The following is a 15,676-nucleotide window of genomic DNA, read 5'->3' as shown; positions in this document are numbered from 1 at the left end:
TTAGCTAGCTGTAGGTTATATAATTTGTACAGTACAGATAGCAGAGCCAGATAATGCCTCCCAAATACAAATGGACAAAACCCAAAGCGAGCACAGAACTGGAGGCGATTAAGAAACTAGAAAACAGCAACCGAAATTTGGGGCTTTTATTAAGGGTACAGTATGAGCTCCTCAAGGAAATCTCGGAAGCAGAAGATCTTATCCAACTTGAATTTACATTGAAAAGCCTCAGAAAGAGGACTGCAGTGACATTTTCCATAGCTTCAATCAGGTGTTGCGCGACTAATGAAACTGAAAACATAGTGAGACTGGATTCCAATCATCGTGATCATCGTCAGCCCACGAAGTCCAATCATCATAGCAGCTATTACTTGCCAAGTAATGAATGATGCAAAAGAACAAAAGGGGTCTATGCTACAACCAGAACTGGAAACTCCAAATAGCTGCCAGATGCTAACTGAGCATAAGATTTCCCGAAGGAGCAATCAAACAGAACAAGCCAAGTGAACATGATGTGACTAAAAACGCTAATTTACAGCAAAACCTGTAAACACAACATACAACATTAAAGTGCAAGAAGAAAGCAGAAAGCCCATGAGACAACAAAAATGATGCACTGGAATCTACTATGAGCAGATACTTGTGCAAACAGGCACTGATACCATGTTGTTGCTAGTTTATAAATACCAACGGGATCAAGGTATTCTTGCTCGCAAAGGCACAGCTACACACCATCTATTTCCATATTCCACAGATCACAACCACAAGAAATCAGCAGCATGTCAGGGAAGTGGTCGGTTGGGCTTTGTGACTGCTTTGGAGATTGCGGCACCTGTATGGAGAACTATCTTTCATGCTCTTCTCACAAGTCCTTATGGCTTATACATTGGGGGATTTATAAGAGTGCATTTCACTTACATCCTGATGCTTCATTTTTGTGGCTAATGCTGCAGGTTGCTTGACTTGTTGGTGCCCTTGCATTACATTTGGTCGCATTGCTGAGGTTGTGGACAGAGGCTCAGGATGAATGTGCTTCAATTACAATTTGCGCTTGGGATCAAGCATAAAAACATACATCTTGTTGGCTAACTCCCCTTGTTTCCAGCATGCTGCATGCATGGGACCCTGTATGTTTTGCTAGGATCCATAGGCTGCAACTGGTTGTATTCTTGTACCAAACGTTCCTCAATGTGGGCACAGTACAACTTCCAAGGATCACCCTGCATGGACTGCTTTGTTCACATGTGCTGTGAGAGTTGCGCACTATGCCAAGAGTACAAGCAGCTGGAAAATCGTGGCTTCAACATGTCCAAAGGTATCTCTCCTTGCTGAAACAAAATATAAAACAAAACATGCATGTTCACAACACAAGCTTTAATGACTAAAAATACTAAACTATGATTTACATCACATTTGCAGGATGGGAAGGTAGCAACAAGATAACGGAAGGCATGGCAGCACCAGAAAAACAAGGGATGGATGTGCTTTTAGACCATGAATAAATCCAGAATTTGGTGCTTGTGATGGTTGGCACTTCTCTTCAATAGCTTTCCATTGATTCCCACTTCCCTATGCTCTTCAAACATAAAGGCAGGCTTATATCCTTGCCACATATGGTTATCAAGTTGTTAAAGCTCCTTTTATGTATCCTTCTGTTTAGGTTTAATTTTCTTACTTTTACTTATACCCCAACATCAGCAGGCAACATATAGTATATAACTTGCTACTCGTTGAGCAAGCTGTTAATTGGTTATACAGGCCCATGGACTGTTACATAGAAATATACTACTCATTTCAAAATGCAACGAGTCATTAGTCCAGTAATCCACCACTCAGTGCCAAACTGGCATAAGCAAATAAGTGCTTACGTGAGGACAAAGCATCATCCCAGTAGAATTTAAATGATTAACTAAAGAATTTTGTGATAACAATGACTAGACAGGACATGAATGAATTTTTTTAAGGTTGCCATCTATAAAACCTCATAACTGAAATGCCAACACACAGAAGTTCAACTATAACAAAACATTTTCCTAAAAAAACAGGAAAAAGGTGTGTACCTAAAATCATTCTCATCAAAGTTCCATTTCTGGGGATGATCATATTTGCTATACAAGAAGGCTATAACTCCAACTGTGCGCAAATATCCACCAAAATCGCAGTGCTCTCTTTTGTAGATAGTCAATTGCACATGCTTGCATGCAGCATTTGCTGCTCATGATTTCTGTTCTCTCTGACAATATAAGACCAGTGTGCATTGGCATTTCACTTGCAAGTTCTGCAGATCTGTCGATCTTTCTCACACACATTGATTGCATCCATATGTTTGGTTTCCTTGATAAGGACCCCTTTTACACCAGAATTCCACCATTTATTCATTTAGGAGAATCCATATGTGATTGCTTTTATCCTGAAGGGGCATGCTATAATCTACAAAAAGATCAAACTGCCTGGCTGGCTGGTATTCCTGCAGTTCTCCAATTACATGTCCTGAAAAGAAAAACTAGCAGGTTGGAAATCAATTCTCTTTGACCAGCAAGCGAGACAACAACCCAAACAATTTCCATGTGCAGATAGATGTGTCGTCTCTTCATAGCAGTGTCACTCTTATTGCTTTAGTGTATCACAAGATATCATCATCCGTTCAACAATTTGTCTAGAGGGGCATCAGGCTTACATACACAAATCACCGGTTATCATCACCAAACAACACCTTGTAAAACCTCCGTCTTTCCTCCCTCTTCTCCGCACTATCCAACAGTGCCCCTGCCTCATCTTCGAGCTCCTCTTCTTCCTTCTTCACATCAACTTCACCTTTCCTCCTCTTCTTCTCCAAATTCACAGCACGTCGACGCTGATTAAATTCGTGCAGACCCTCCTGCATCAGTTCCCCGAGTCTATCCTTTGCTGCCACCACTCGATCCTTCACCCTCAGCTCAGACCCCTCGTAACCCTCACGGAGCACCGCCGTGTGAATCTTATACCGATTCGACACATAGAAGAGGCAAGAATGCCGGAGCAGCATCCTAGCTGTGTCTTCTGGCAGCCCAAACTCCCATCTGAAGTGCTCTAGCTTCATAACCGAAATCTTCTTCCACAAGGTGAGCGAAAGAAGCTCGTGAACCACAGCCACGGCACGCTTCTCAGCCTGTGCGTCTGTGCCAGGCACTGCCCCGTCCTCCGAGTAGGGCGAAATGTAGGGTGTGGCGTTGAAGTCCTCCATCTTGTCGTGGGACTTGGCCCAAGAGGACGGCAACGAGCAGGTGAACCGCGGGAGGGAGTTGCTCGCCGAGGCAGCGGCCTCGATGGCAGAGACCGTGCGGGAAGGGACCCACCGGAGCAGCTCCAGCTCTGCGGCATTGCGGCGGTGAGGGTACGGGTTGGCGAGGCGGAAGAGATCGGTGTGGGCGGGGAGGATGCGGAGAAGGTAGTCGTCGGGGAGGCCGAGCGGGCCGCGCAGCGCGGCGAGCTTGGAGACGGGGAGGCGGCGCCCGCGGGTGAGCATGAGGACGCGCGCGAGGCGGTCGGCCATGGCCGGCTCGGACGCGGTGACGGCGGCCTCCTCGGCGTCGACGAGCTCCGCCATCCGCTTGGTGAAGCCGAAGCAGAGCTCCCCGCCGCTCCCGGCCGGGCCTTCGCCGGTGAAGAGCTCGAAGCAGGAGGGATACTTGCGGAGCCAGTTGGCGGCGCGGCCGAGGAGGTCGAGCGTCTTGAAGCGGGACTGGAGGAGGCGGACGGGGGCGGAGCGGGACGGGAAGCGGAGGAGGAGACGCTTGATCTGGTTGTTCACGATCCAGCGCCGGTTGCGGCGGAGGGCCGCCTCCAGAGCCGGGTCCTTCGGAGACGACCACCGCGCCATGAACGCCCTTCAGCGGCGGCGGTGGCGGCAGGAAAGGGGTAATGAGAGTGATTGGGCTTGTTTTGCTCATGGGCTGATAGTCTATTTTATCTGGGATGGTGCTACTCGGCTCTGGATTGCGTTTGCCTAAAAGAAAAAGAAAAAAAAAGGCTATGGATTGCGTTCATTTGGTTAACGTGGCTAGACTAAGAAAAATGGGACCTCCTATTAGGCGCCATATAAAAAGCAACTAGTTGACGAGCGCTTCTTCGAAAGCCTCTCAACGATCATTTGTGGGTAGGCTGAGAGCGCGTCATTTGGCGCGCTCTCGGCTGCCGCCACATGTCGCGCTCTGGGCGTTTCTTCTGGATTTTTGTTTTTCTTTCACATGTTTTTGGATTTTTAAACGGGTTTTCTAGATTTTTTTGGCTTTTTGCTTTTTCATCAGTCTTCCTTAACTTTTGGACAAAAAAATAAATTGAAAAAATAAATATTTCATGAAAAATGCATGTTTTTGCTATCGCGAGAGGCATGATTTTGCTTCCGTGAATGGCACGGCTTTGTTTTTACGAGAGGCACAAACATGCTTCTCAGAAAATGGAAAAAATGCATTTTTTTTCTTCCGCGAGATGCACAGTCGTGTCTCTTGGAAACAAAAAAAATGTGTTAATCTATTTTTTTTCTTCCGCGAAAGGCATGGTTTTTTTTAGTCGTGATTCTCGAAAACGAAAAAAGGCGTGTTTTCTATTTTTTTTTCTTCCGCGAGTTGCACGGTTTTGCTTGCGCGAGAGGCACGATTGTGCTTTCGCAAGAGGCACGACCGTGCCTCTTTTGGAAAGGGAACAAACAGTGCTTCCGGTTCAGTTTTTTCGTCCAGTTTTTTGTAGAAAAAATCCGTCAAAATCTATCAACATGGAATCTAGTTTTGAAGATCTCAACGCGGGGAATCCAACGATGAAAACGGTTCAAGATTTGGACACACGATTTAAGAGATAAAATATTTTGAATAAATGAATCTACGAAAAACGAAAAACTCTCAAGTTGCGGCAAATGATGCACATGCAGCACGCCACTTTGTCACAACCCAAGGAGACGGGAGTGGTCAATTAGTGATTTCGGCCTTATAACTTGCTACTCAAAGCAGCGCCCAGTTGGGCCGGCCCACGAACACGCTACACAGAACTCATAAGAGCTAAAAAACAAGCCATTGTCTTCACGTAGAAGTGTGCATAACCAACTATAGTGAATGATAAAAGCGCCAACAATATAAGAACATGCGGCCGCGCTATTTATTGCATGTGTACTGTATCACTTAGTTTTCTGAATTATTTCAAAAATCATGAATTTGAATAACTTCATTGATTTAGATAAAATTCATCATTTTCTAAGAAAAGTTCACAAATTAAAAAGGAGTTTCATCAATTTAAAAAAACCTTGAATTTCAAAAAAAAGTTCATCAAATTTGAAAAAAAAATCTTCAAATTTGAAAGAAAATCATTGAATTTGGAAAATGTTCACCGAATTTAAAAAGAAGTTCATCATTTAAAAAATCATCAATTTTAAAAGAGTTCATTAGTTTTGAAAAAAGTTCATCAATTTTGAAAAAAACATTTATTTTGAAAAAAGATCTTCAATTTTTTTTAAAAAATCATCAATTTTAAAAAAAAGTTCATTCAACTTAAAACGAAAAAAAGATAAAATAATAAAACTGAACAAAACCATTTCGAATAAAAAGGTAAAACAGGAAAAGAAAAAAGAAATAGAAAAAAAGAAAGACGTAAGAAGAAAAGAATGAAGAATATACATCTAAGCACATGAATTGAGGACGGTGGGGTAGTTAGTGCGGCCTACAAATGACCAGGAGTTCGCCAGTTCGGATCACTTCGAAGGCGTGCGTGCAGTTTTTGGGGTTTTAACAACATAAAAGAATAAAAGAAAGCTCGTCTGCAAAAACAATAGCAACGGCGCCTCAAGCGTCAAATATGGAATGCCCAAGAAATGGATAACGTGGCTCCCAACTCCTCCTATTTGGCACCCTCAACACCGGTTATAGGCTTCAAACTCCGGAACTCATAGTTTAACCTTCAAAAAATGTGTGCGTGATGTGAGTTTCAAACTCCGGACCTCATAGTTTACAATCACCCGCAGTAACAACCTATTGTGCCTGCTTACTTCTATGTCAAATATAACGCTAAAAATTTCAAAACACCTTCCCCGTCTAGTTTCCTTTTTTAGTTTGTTTGGCCGGTTTTTGTAGCGATCCGGCCTCAGACAGTCAAATCTCTGTACATAAGTGGCATTCCTGGATCGGTAATACTGACACACACAGTACTCGAGAATCTATAATAGAGTTCAATCACACATTTATTACATCAAATGTCTCAAAAGAGAACTTATTACAATAATATGACTGAAGGCCATCTAAATAAGATAACATCGGAAGCTTCGAAGGTACTCCCTCCAGTCCTTTTTACTCTGCACATTGGATTTGCCAAAAGTCAAACTTTGCTAAGTTTGACCAACTTTATATTAGAAATTATTAGCATCTATAATATCTAATAAATATAATATGAAAATATATTTCAAGATGAATCTAATGATATTGGTGTTGTTATGTGAATGTCTATAATTTTTATATAAACTTGGTCAAAGTTGGATGAGATTAACTTCAAACAAACCTAATATGCAGAGTAAAAAGGATCGGAGGGAGTAAATGAGTCCATCAACTCCAACGACATAGCTGAGTGTATGACAACGATCTAGCGCACCTTACTCTTCGTCTGAAAACTCTGTTACATAATACATTGCAGCCTGTGTAGGTCAGCACATGGAATATGCTGGCAAAATAACACTATAGAGCAATGAACAGAAAACAACTATCACTACATGCATATATGGCAGGTGGAGGTTGTATGGTTATCATTTGCAGAAAGCTATTTTTTCCCTACAACAAACGAATATATTTTATTTAACTACAAAGTTTGTTGAAAACATTAAAAATAGTAACCCCATCTTAATCCCAAATTAATAATCAATAACCCAACAAATTAATTAAGTAAAGTGATGAGATCAACATAATAATTGAAGCACCAGATACTCAAGATATCCATAACCGGGGACACGGCTAATCATGATTAGTTTATACACTCTGCAAAGGTTTGCGCACTTTTCCCCACAAGACTCGATCTCCTCTATTGAATTTCTCGCACTACATGGTGTTTGAGAAACGGATGACCGAGACACGGTCTTTCAGAAGCATTAGCTCGTTACGACGGGTAGATAGTACCACCTACATCCCCTACATCTGCTAGTCTACCACTGTAAGAGGTCACACAACATACTCAACTATGCCAGAACCCATAATGGCTTGTGCTGCACACGGAAGTTTCCAGCATGAATAACATAATGATCCATTTGAGTTTGGGTGGCAAACCATAGGATGATCACATGGATTCCCCGGGATCCCCTTGGACAACACTGGATTCCCCAGGTGCCCACAAACCAATCCACCCAGATGTGTATTAAAGTAGCCACCTTAAGTTAAACCTTAGTTAACAATAATCTCTCACATCTTTCATGAATTCTCTCAACCAAACTACGAGCATAGCATAGCAATATAAGCATATGTAGAAAGTACCCAGGGTTTGATATAAGACATTAGGTGCTACCTCGTCAACTACTTCCCAATACCCACATGTTATCAAACCTACTCATGCAATGTTTGAGGGTTGAAACTAATGCATAAAACTGGGTAACAAAGGGATATGATCAAAGTTTTACTTGCCTTGCTGACGATCTAAAAACCCTAATGATTCGTAGTAGCATGCTTCGCACTCCAGAAACTTTATCGTAAACAAACAATAGCACACATAAGCACTCAAGCATAATATGCAAAGGTAAAACTCAAGGGAAAAGTTCCAAACTGAAAGTTCAACTGAAGAGCTTTGATTTGCAAAAAGAATCAATCGAATCGGAGCTACAAACTCAAACTGCGATCAAAAGAAATTCGAATTCAAATCTGCTTAAAACCAAATTTTAATTTTGTCAAAATCATGTTCAAGTTGATTATCTGGAAAGAGGGGAATGAAACGAAGATTTTGGCGTTGGTTTCACTAGATTTAGACAAACAAGCAGAAAGTAGCGGGGGTTTGAAGATTAGGGACTAATCTGTGATAAAAGTATTCGTGGATAGGTCCCTGGCCGAAAATATTAAAATTATAAGAAAAACCTAAAGAACGAATGTTCGCTAACAGAACTAAACGAACGAATTCATTCGTTAACAAAAACTAACCAATGAACGTTTGTTAATTAACGAACTAAAATAAAGAAAAATCGATCTAACCTAAACCGAAAAATAAAAGAAAACCGAGCGGTTTTTTGTGGTTTTTACCGGTTTTCGAAAAAAACGGCGGCGAGATCCTGTGCGGCTTCGGCGGGTTCGGCGAGGCGGCGCGAGGGGGGGTCAGCCCGGCTTGGAGAAGGGGCATGAGGCGGCGGCGGACACGGAGTCCGGTCCGGACTCCGGTGAGGCGTGCGGGAGCGGGACTCCGTCCCGGCGCGGGAAGGCGGCGGCGGTAGCGGGCCGGATCGGCTGGGCCTTCGGCCCAGTCGGGCGAAGAATTTTTTTTTTAAAATTCGCCCGAAAGAAAAATCCTAAAATACCAGAAACAATTTTTACCATCCAAACCTAATGTTTAGGACAAGATGAACATTTTTCTGGCCTAAAATGCAATTTTCAAAAATGCATATTTTTTCTAATAAAATAGAAAATAAAATACAAATAAAATAATAATTTGATTTTAAAATTTCTTCTCCAATATTCCTCTCTTATTTAAGAAGTTGTTTTATCTTCTCTTTTCTATTTTTATTATTGGAAATAATTAGAGAGAAAATATTAAAATTAATTTGATCCTCTTTTCAAATTTGAGAAAAAAATTCAAATATGAAAGTTTGTGAAATCCCCAGCTCTCTCCTTGGGTCATTGAGTTGCTTAAGATTTCTAGGATCACAACCAAAATGCAAATAAAATATGATATGTATATGATGACCTATGTATAACATCGAAATTGAAAATTGGGATGTTACAAACCAACCCCCCTTAAGATGAATCTCGTCCTCGAGATTCGGTTGGCTAGAAAATAGGTGCGGGTGGCCTTTCCGTAGGTCTTCTTCTCGCTCCCAGGTGGCTTCTTCCTCAGTATGGTGGCTTCACTGAACTTTGCAAAACTTGGTAACCTTGTTGCGTGTAACTCGGCTGGCAAACTCGAGAATCTTGATGGGTTTCTCCTCGTAGATTAGGTCACTTTCCAATTGAATTGCTTCCAGGGGCACTGTATCTCTTAGAGGAATATCGGCCATTTCAGCATGGCACTTCTTCAACTGGGAAACGTGAAACACATCATGAACTCTTGACAATCCTTCTGGTAACTCCAGCTTGTAGGCCACTTCTCCCATACATTCCAAACTCGGTATGGTCCTACAAATCTCGGGGCTAATTTTCCCTTAACTCCAAATCGTTTAACTCCTCGAAGCGGTGACACACGAATATATGCTCTGTCTCCGGCTTCGTAGACTACCTCCTTGCATTTAGTATTGGCATAACTCTTTTTTCTGGACTGAGCTACTTTCAGTCTATCACAAATCAACTTAACCTTCTCTTCAGACTCCTTAATTAAATCTGGCCCAAACAACTAACGGTTTCCGACTTCATCCCACATTAATGGTGTCCTGCACCTTCTTTCATACAAAGCTTCGAAAGGGGCCATCTTCAAACTAGCCTGGTAGCTGTTGTTGTATGAGAACTCTGCGTAGGGCAAGTTATCATCCCAACTAGATCCATAATCTAGTGCACAAGCTCTCAACATATCCTCCAGAATTTGATTAATTCTCTCGGTCTGTCCATCTGTCTGCGAATGAAAGGCTGTACTGAACTCTAGCCTGGTACCCAAAGTCTGGTGTAACTGATTCCAAAACTTCGAAGTAAACTGTGTTCCTCTATCTGATACGATGGTCCTCGGAACTCCATGCAGGCATACGATCCTGGTCATGTATATCTTGGCCAACTTCGCACTCGTATAAGTGATTTTCACGGGGGTAAAGTGAGCCACTTTTGTCAAGCGATCTACTACTACTACCCAGATGGAGTCATATCTTGATCGGGTCCTGGGTAATCCGGTGATGAAATCCATGCCAAGTTTATCCCACTTCCATTCGGGTATCGGCATAGGCTGTAGTAACCCTGCTGGCTTCTGATGTTCTACCTTCACTCTCTGACATACATCACATACTGCTACATACTCAGCAGTATCCTTCTTCATACCTGTCCACCAGAAACGTTCCTTCAAATCCAAATACATCTTGGTGTTTCCGGGGTGAATCGAGTATGGCGAGTCATGGGCTTCCTGAAGTATTAACTTCCTGATCTCCGCATTATTGGGCACATATATACGATCTTCAAACCATAAAGTTTCGTGCTCATCCTCATGAAAACCCTTGGCTTTTCCTTTGCTAATCTTCTTCTTTATCTCAACAATTTCTTTATCATCCTCCTGAGCTTCTCGAATCTTTCCCAATAATGTGGACTGAACCTCCATTGTTGCAACAAAACCTCTTGGAACTATTTCCAAATGAAGTTCCTTGAGATCATCGACTAACTCCTGTGGTAATCCTCTGGTTACGAGGGTATTGACACAACTCTTGCGACTCAAAGCATCTGCTACGACATTGGCCTTTCCTGGATGATAATGTAGCTTCATATCATAATCATTTATTAGCTCCAACCATCTCCTCTGCCTGAGATTCAACTCCTTCTGTGTGAAAATGTACTTTAAACTCTTGTGATCTGTGTACACATCACAACGGCTTCCAATAAGAAAACGTCTCTAGGTCTTGAGCGCATGCACTACGGCTGCTAACTCCAAATCATGCGTGGCATAATTCAACTCATGAGGTCGAAGCTGTCGTGAGGCATATGAAACAACTCTTCCATCTTGCATAAGTACACCTCTGAGTCCCAAGCGAGAAGCATCACGGTAAACTTGGAAATCCTTGCGTATATCCGGAAGAATCAGCACTAGGGATGTAACCAAACGTTTCTTCAACTCCTGAAAACTAGCCTCACATTCCTCAGTCCATTTGAATTTGGTGTCCTTCAACAACTCCATTATGGGTTTCGCAATTTTTGAAAAATTCTCAATGAACCTCCTATAATATCCTGCGAGTCCCAGAAAAATGCGGATCTCTCCTACTGAGGTGGGTGCCAACCACTCAGTGACAGATTGAACCTTGGTAGGGTCTACTGCTATACCTTCTCCTGATATAACATGTCCAACAAATCCGACTTCCTTCAACCAAAACTCACATTTGCTGAACTTGGCGTATAGATGATGTTCCCTGAGCTTCTCGAGAACTAAGCGCAAATGCTCCTTGTGCCCCTCTTCATTCTTCGAGTACACCAATATATCATCAATGAACACCACAACAAACTTATCCAAAAAATCCATGAACACCTTGTTCATCGCACTCATAAAATAGGCAGAGGCGTTAGTCAATCCAAAAGACATGACTGTGTACTCATATAGCCCATACCTTGTGGTAAAAGCTATCTTAGGTATATCCTGTTCTCAGATCTTCAACTGGTGGTATCCTCATTGAAGATCGATCTTGGAGAATACTTTATCTCCCTGCAACTGGTCAAACAAATCATTGATCATCGGTATTGGGTACTTGTTCTCGATCGTCACTTCATTCAATGCCCGATAATCAACAACCATTCTCAAAGATCCATCCTTCTTCTCAACTAAGAGCACTGGGGCTCCCCACGGTGATGAACTTGGTCGGATATAACCTTTTTCCATTAACTCCTTAATCTGCTTCTTGATTTCCTCCAGATCATTTGCGGGCATCCGATATGGTCTCTTCGATATAGGTCCGGTGCTTGGCAACAATGATACGTCTCCATCGTATCTACTTTTACAAACACTTTTGACCTTATTTTGGACTCTAACTTGCATGACTTGAATGGAACTAACCCGGACTGACACTGTTTTCAGTAGAATTGCCATGGTGTTATTTTTATGCAGAAATAAAAGTTCTCGGAATGACCTGAAACTTCACGGAGAATATTTTTGGAATATATAAAAATACTAGCAAAAGAATCAACTTCAGGGGGCCCACACCCTATCCACGAGGGTGGGGGGCGCGCCCACCCCCTGGGGCGTGCCCCTGTCTCGTGGGCCCCCTGATGCTCCGCCGACCTCAACTCCAACTCTATATATTCACGTTCGGGGAGGAAAAAATCAGAGAGAAGGATTCATCACGTTTTACGATATAGAGCCGCCGCCAAGCCCTAATCTCTCTCGGGAGGGCTGATTGTGGAGTCCGTTCGGGGCTCCAGAGAGGGGAGTCCGTCGCCATCGTCATCATCAGCCTTCCTCCATCACCAATTTCATAATGCTCACCGCCGAGCTTGAGTAATTCCATCATAGGCTTGCTGGACGGTGATGGGTTGGATGAGATTTATCATGTAATTGAGTTAGTTTTGTTAGGGTTTGATCTCTAGTATCCGTTATGTTCTGAGATTGATGGTGCTATGACTTTGCTATGCTTAATGCTTATCACTAGGGCCCGAGTGCCATGATTTCAGATCTGAACCTATTATGTTTCCATGAATATATGTGAGTTCTTGATCCTATTTTGCAAGCCAATAATCACCTACTATGTGTTATGATCCGGTAACCCCGAAGTGACAATAATCGGGACCACTCCCAGTGATGACTATAGTTTGAGGAGTTCATGTATTCACTAAGTGTTAATGCTTTGGTCCGGTACTCTATTAAAAGGAGGCCTTAATATCCCTTAGTTTCCAATAGGACCCCGCTGCCACAGGAGGGTAGGACAAAAGATGTCATGCAAGTTCTTTCCCATAAGCACGTGTGACTATATTCGGAATACATGCCTACATTACATTGATGAACTGGAGCTAGTTCTGTGTCACCCTATGTTATAACTGTTGCATGAGGAATCACATCCGACATAATTATCCATCACTGATCCATTGCCTACGAGCTTTTCACATATTGATCTTTGCTTAGTTACTTCTTCATTGCCACTGTTACAATCACTACAAAACCAATACGCCACCATTACCGTTACTTCCATATTACTTTGCTACCAAATACTTTGTTGCAGATATTAAGTCTTTCAGGTACAGTTGAATTGACAACTCAACTGTTAATACTTGAGAATATTCTTTGGCTCCCCTTGTATCTCAATAAATTTGGGTTGAATACTCTACCCTCAAAAACTGTTGCGATCCCCTATACTTGTGGGTTATCAAGACTATTTTCTGGCGCCGTTGCCGGGGAGCATAGCTCTATTCTTTGAGTCACTTGGGATTTATATCTGTTGATCACTATGAAGAACTTGAAAGATGAAAGAACCAAGATTTATCCCTAAACTCCGAGGGGAGGTAAGGAACTGCCATCTAGCTCTGCACTAGATTCACCTTATGTTTTGAGTAAACTTGCGACACCCACTCTTGCTATTTATTCTGATATGTCACATGTTATTGATGATGCCACTTCTGCATGATACTTATGATGAAACTACTTCTATGCTTGATAATACTGTGCCATTAGGTGAATTTCTTGATGAACAACTTGCTAGGGTTAGAGAGAATGAAATTATTGAAATTGATAATATTGATGAAAGTGATGATGAAGATTCTCCCCCTAGATATGAATTGCTTGTTGTTCCTGAGGGCTATGTTATGGATGAAGAAACTGCTAGAGACTTTTTAGCTTGCAATGATAGATATGATCTTAAGAAACTGTTAGCTAAGCTGAAAGAAAAATCTTTGAATGCTAGAATGAAATATGACCCTGCTTTTGCTACTTCACCCATCTGTATTTACGATAAGGATTATGATTTCTCTGTCGACCCTGAGTTAATTACTTTGGTTGAATCTGATCCTTTTTATGGCTATGAATCTGAAACTGTTGTGGCACATCTTACTAAATTGAATGATATAGCCACCCTGCTCACTAATGAGGAGAAAAATTGTTACTACTATATCCTTAAGTTATTTCCGTTCTCATTAAAGGGTGATGCTAAACACATGGTTTAATTCTCTTGATCCTGGTTGTGTGCGTAGTCCCCAGGATATGATTTATTACTTCTCTACTAAATATTTCCCCGCTCATAAGAAACAAGCTACCTTAAGGGAGATATGTAATTTTGTGCAAATTGAAGAAGAGAGTCTCCCACAAACTTGGGGGAGGCTTCTCTGATTACTTAATGCTTTGCTTGATCATCCTCTCAAGAAAAATGAAATACTTGATATCTTTTATAATGGACTAACCGATCTAGATAGTTGTGCTGGTTGTGTTTTCAGGGAAAGAACTGTTGATCAAGCTGAATTGCTATTGAATAATATGTTGAGTAATGAAAATGATTGGACACTTCCTGAACCAACTCCTAAGCCAACTCCGAAGAAAAGGGGTATTCTATTTCTCAGACCTGAAGATATGCAAGAGGCAAAGAAATCTATGAAAGAAAAAGGTATTAAAGCTGAAGATGTTAAGAATTTACCACCTATTGAAGAAATACATGGTCTTGATAACCCGACATAGGTAGTAAAGGTAAATTTTCTCTATAGATTTGATGAAGGTGATATTCCTCGTAATAAGTCTGCTAGCCAATGCTTGGATGAGTTTGATAATTTTATTGTTAAACAAGAAAACTTCAATGCTTATGTTGGTAGACAATTGAAACGTAATTCTTATATGATTGAACACTTGAGTGATTATATGTCTAGAGTTAAAGGTGAACTTAAACTTATTAGTAAACATGCTTCTATGGTTACCACTCAAGTAGAACAAGTACTTAAAGCTCGGAATGATTTCCTCAATGAATTAGATAATAAGAAAAATGAAAATGTTGTTAGAGTTGTGACTAGAGGGGGTAAAATGACTCATGAACCTTTGTATCCTGAGGGTCACCCTAAGAGAATTGAGAAAGATTCTCAGAGAACTAATGTTGATGCATCTAGTTCTTCTAAGAAGAAGAAAAGGAAAAATGATAGGACTTTGCATGCTTCTAGTGAACCTGTTGTTGACACACCTGAGAATCCCAGTGATATTTCTATTTCTGATGCTGAAACACAATCTGGTAATAAACATGAACCTAGTGATAATGTTAATGATGATGTTCATGTTGGTTCTCAACCTAGCAATGACAATGATGTAGAGATTGAACCCGCTGTTGATCTTGATAACACACAATCAAACAATCAACATTATGATAAGAGAGACTTCGTTGCTAGGAAGCACGGTAAAGAAAGAGAACCATGGGATCAGAAACCCATGTCTTTTCCTCCTAAACACTACTGGAATCTGCTTATTTGCCGCCTGCCTATTCTTTGCCGTCTGCTGGCGGACGACAAAGAATGTCTTTGTCGTCAGCTTGCAAAGAACGGACGACAAAGAATCTTTGCTGTCAGCGGGCGGACGGCAAAGAGGGAGGTGGGCCCCACTGACGAGCTGTTCAGAAAAAAACATAACGGCCCCCTCTTTGCCGTCCGCCAGCGGACGACAAAGAGCAAAAAAGCGGATGGCAAAGGGGGGCGGACGGCAAAGAGATAACCTAACTAACGGCTGGATCCCCACCCCGCCCCCTCCCTCCCTCTCTCTCTCTCCCTGTTCTCTCTCCCCGACGAGACCACCAGCCACCCGCCGCCCCCTCGCCCCGTCGCCCCACACCCCTCTCCTGCGGCGCCCCGACGTCCATCGCACCCCCGCCACCCTTCCACACCAGCCAGCCACGTCGCGGCCATCCAGC

General features: G+C 42.1%; 1 protein-coding gene across 2 annotated transcripts; it reads right to left on the bottom strand.

The window, feature by feature from the left end:
• Nucleotides 1–504: 504 nt before the first annotated feature.
• LOC119331477 (protein WHAT'S THIS FACTOR 1 homolog, chloroplastic-like) lies at nucleotides 505–3,900 on the bottom strand. 2 transcript variants are annotated; one of them, XM_037604638.1, is made up of 3 exons: nucleotides 2,061–3,900; nucleotides 919–1,328; nucleotides 505–832 (listed from the first exon to the last, which is right to left on the bottom strand). In XM_037604638.1, the coding sequence occupies exon 1, from the start codon at nucleotides 3,857–3,859 to the stop codon at nucleotides 2,687–2,689; it is 1,173 nt and encodes a 390-aa protein (XP_037460535.1). In that variant the 5' UTR covers nucleotides 3,860–3,900; the 3' UTR covers nucleotides 505–832; nucleotides 919–1,328; nucleotides 2,061–2,686. The 2 variants fall into 2 exon arrangements, with proteins under 2 accessions (XP_037460535.1, XP_037460534.1); XM_037604637.1 differs by having other exon boundaries at nucleotides 505–1,328.
• Nucleotides 3,901–15,676: the final 11,776 nt, after the last annotated feature.

This window comes from Triticum dicoccoides, chromosome 7A (assembly GCF_002162155.2).
Source record: "Triticum dicoccoides isolate Atlit2015 ecotype Zavitan chromosome 7A, WEW_v2.0, whole genome shotgun sequence".
In the NCBI taxonomy this organism is placed as follows: Eukaryota; Viridiplantae; Streptophyta; class Magnoliopsida; order Poales; family Poaceae; genus Triticum; species Triticum dicoccoides.
Note: the sequence above shows the minus strand (reverse complement) of the source record. Positions and strands in the feature narration are given on the sequence as shown.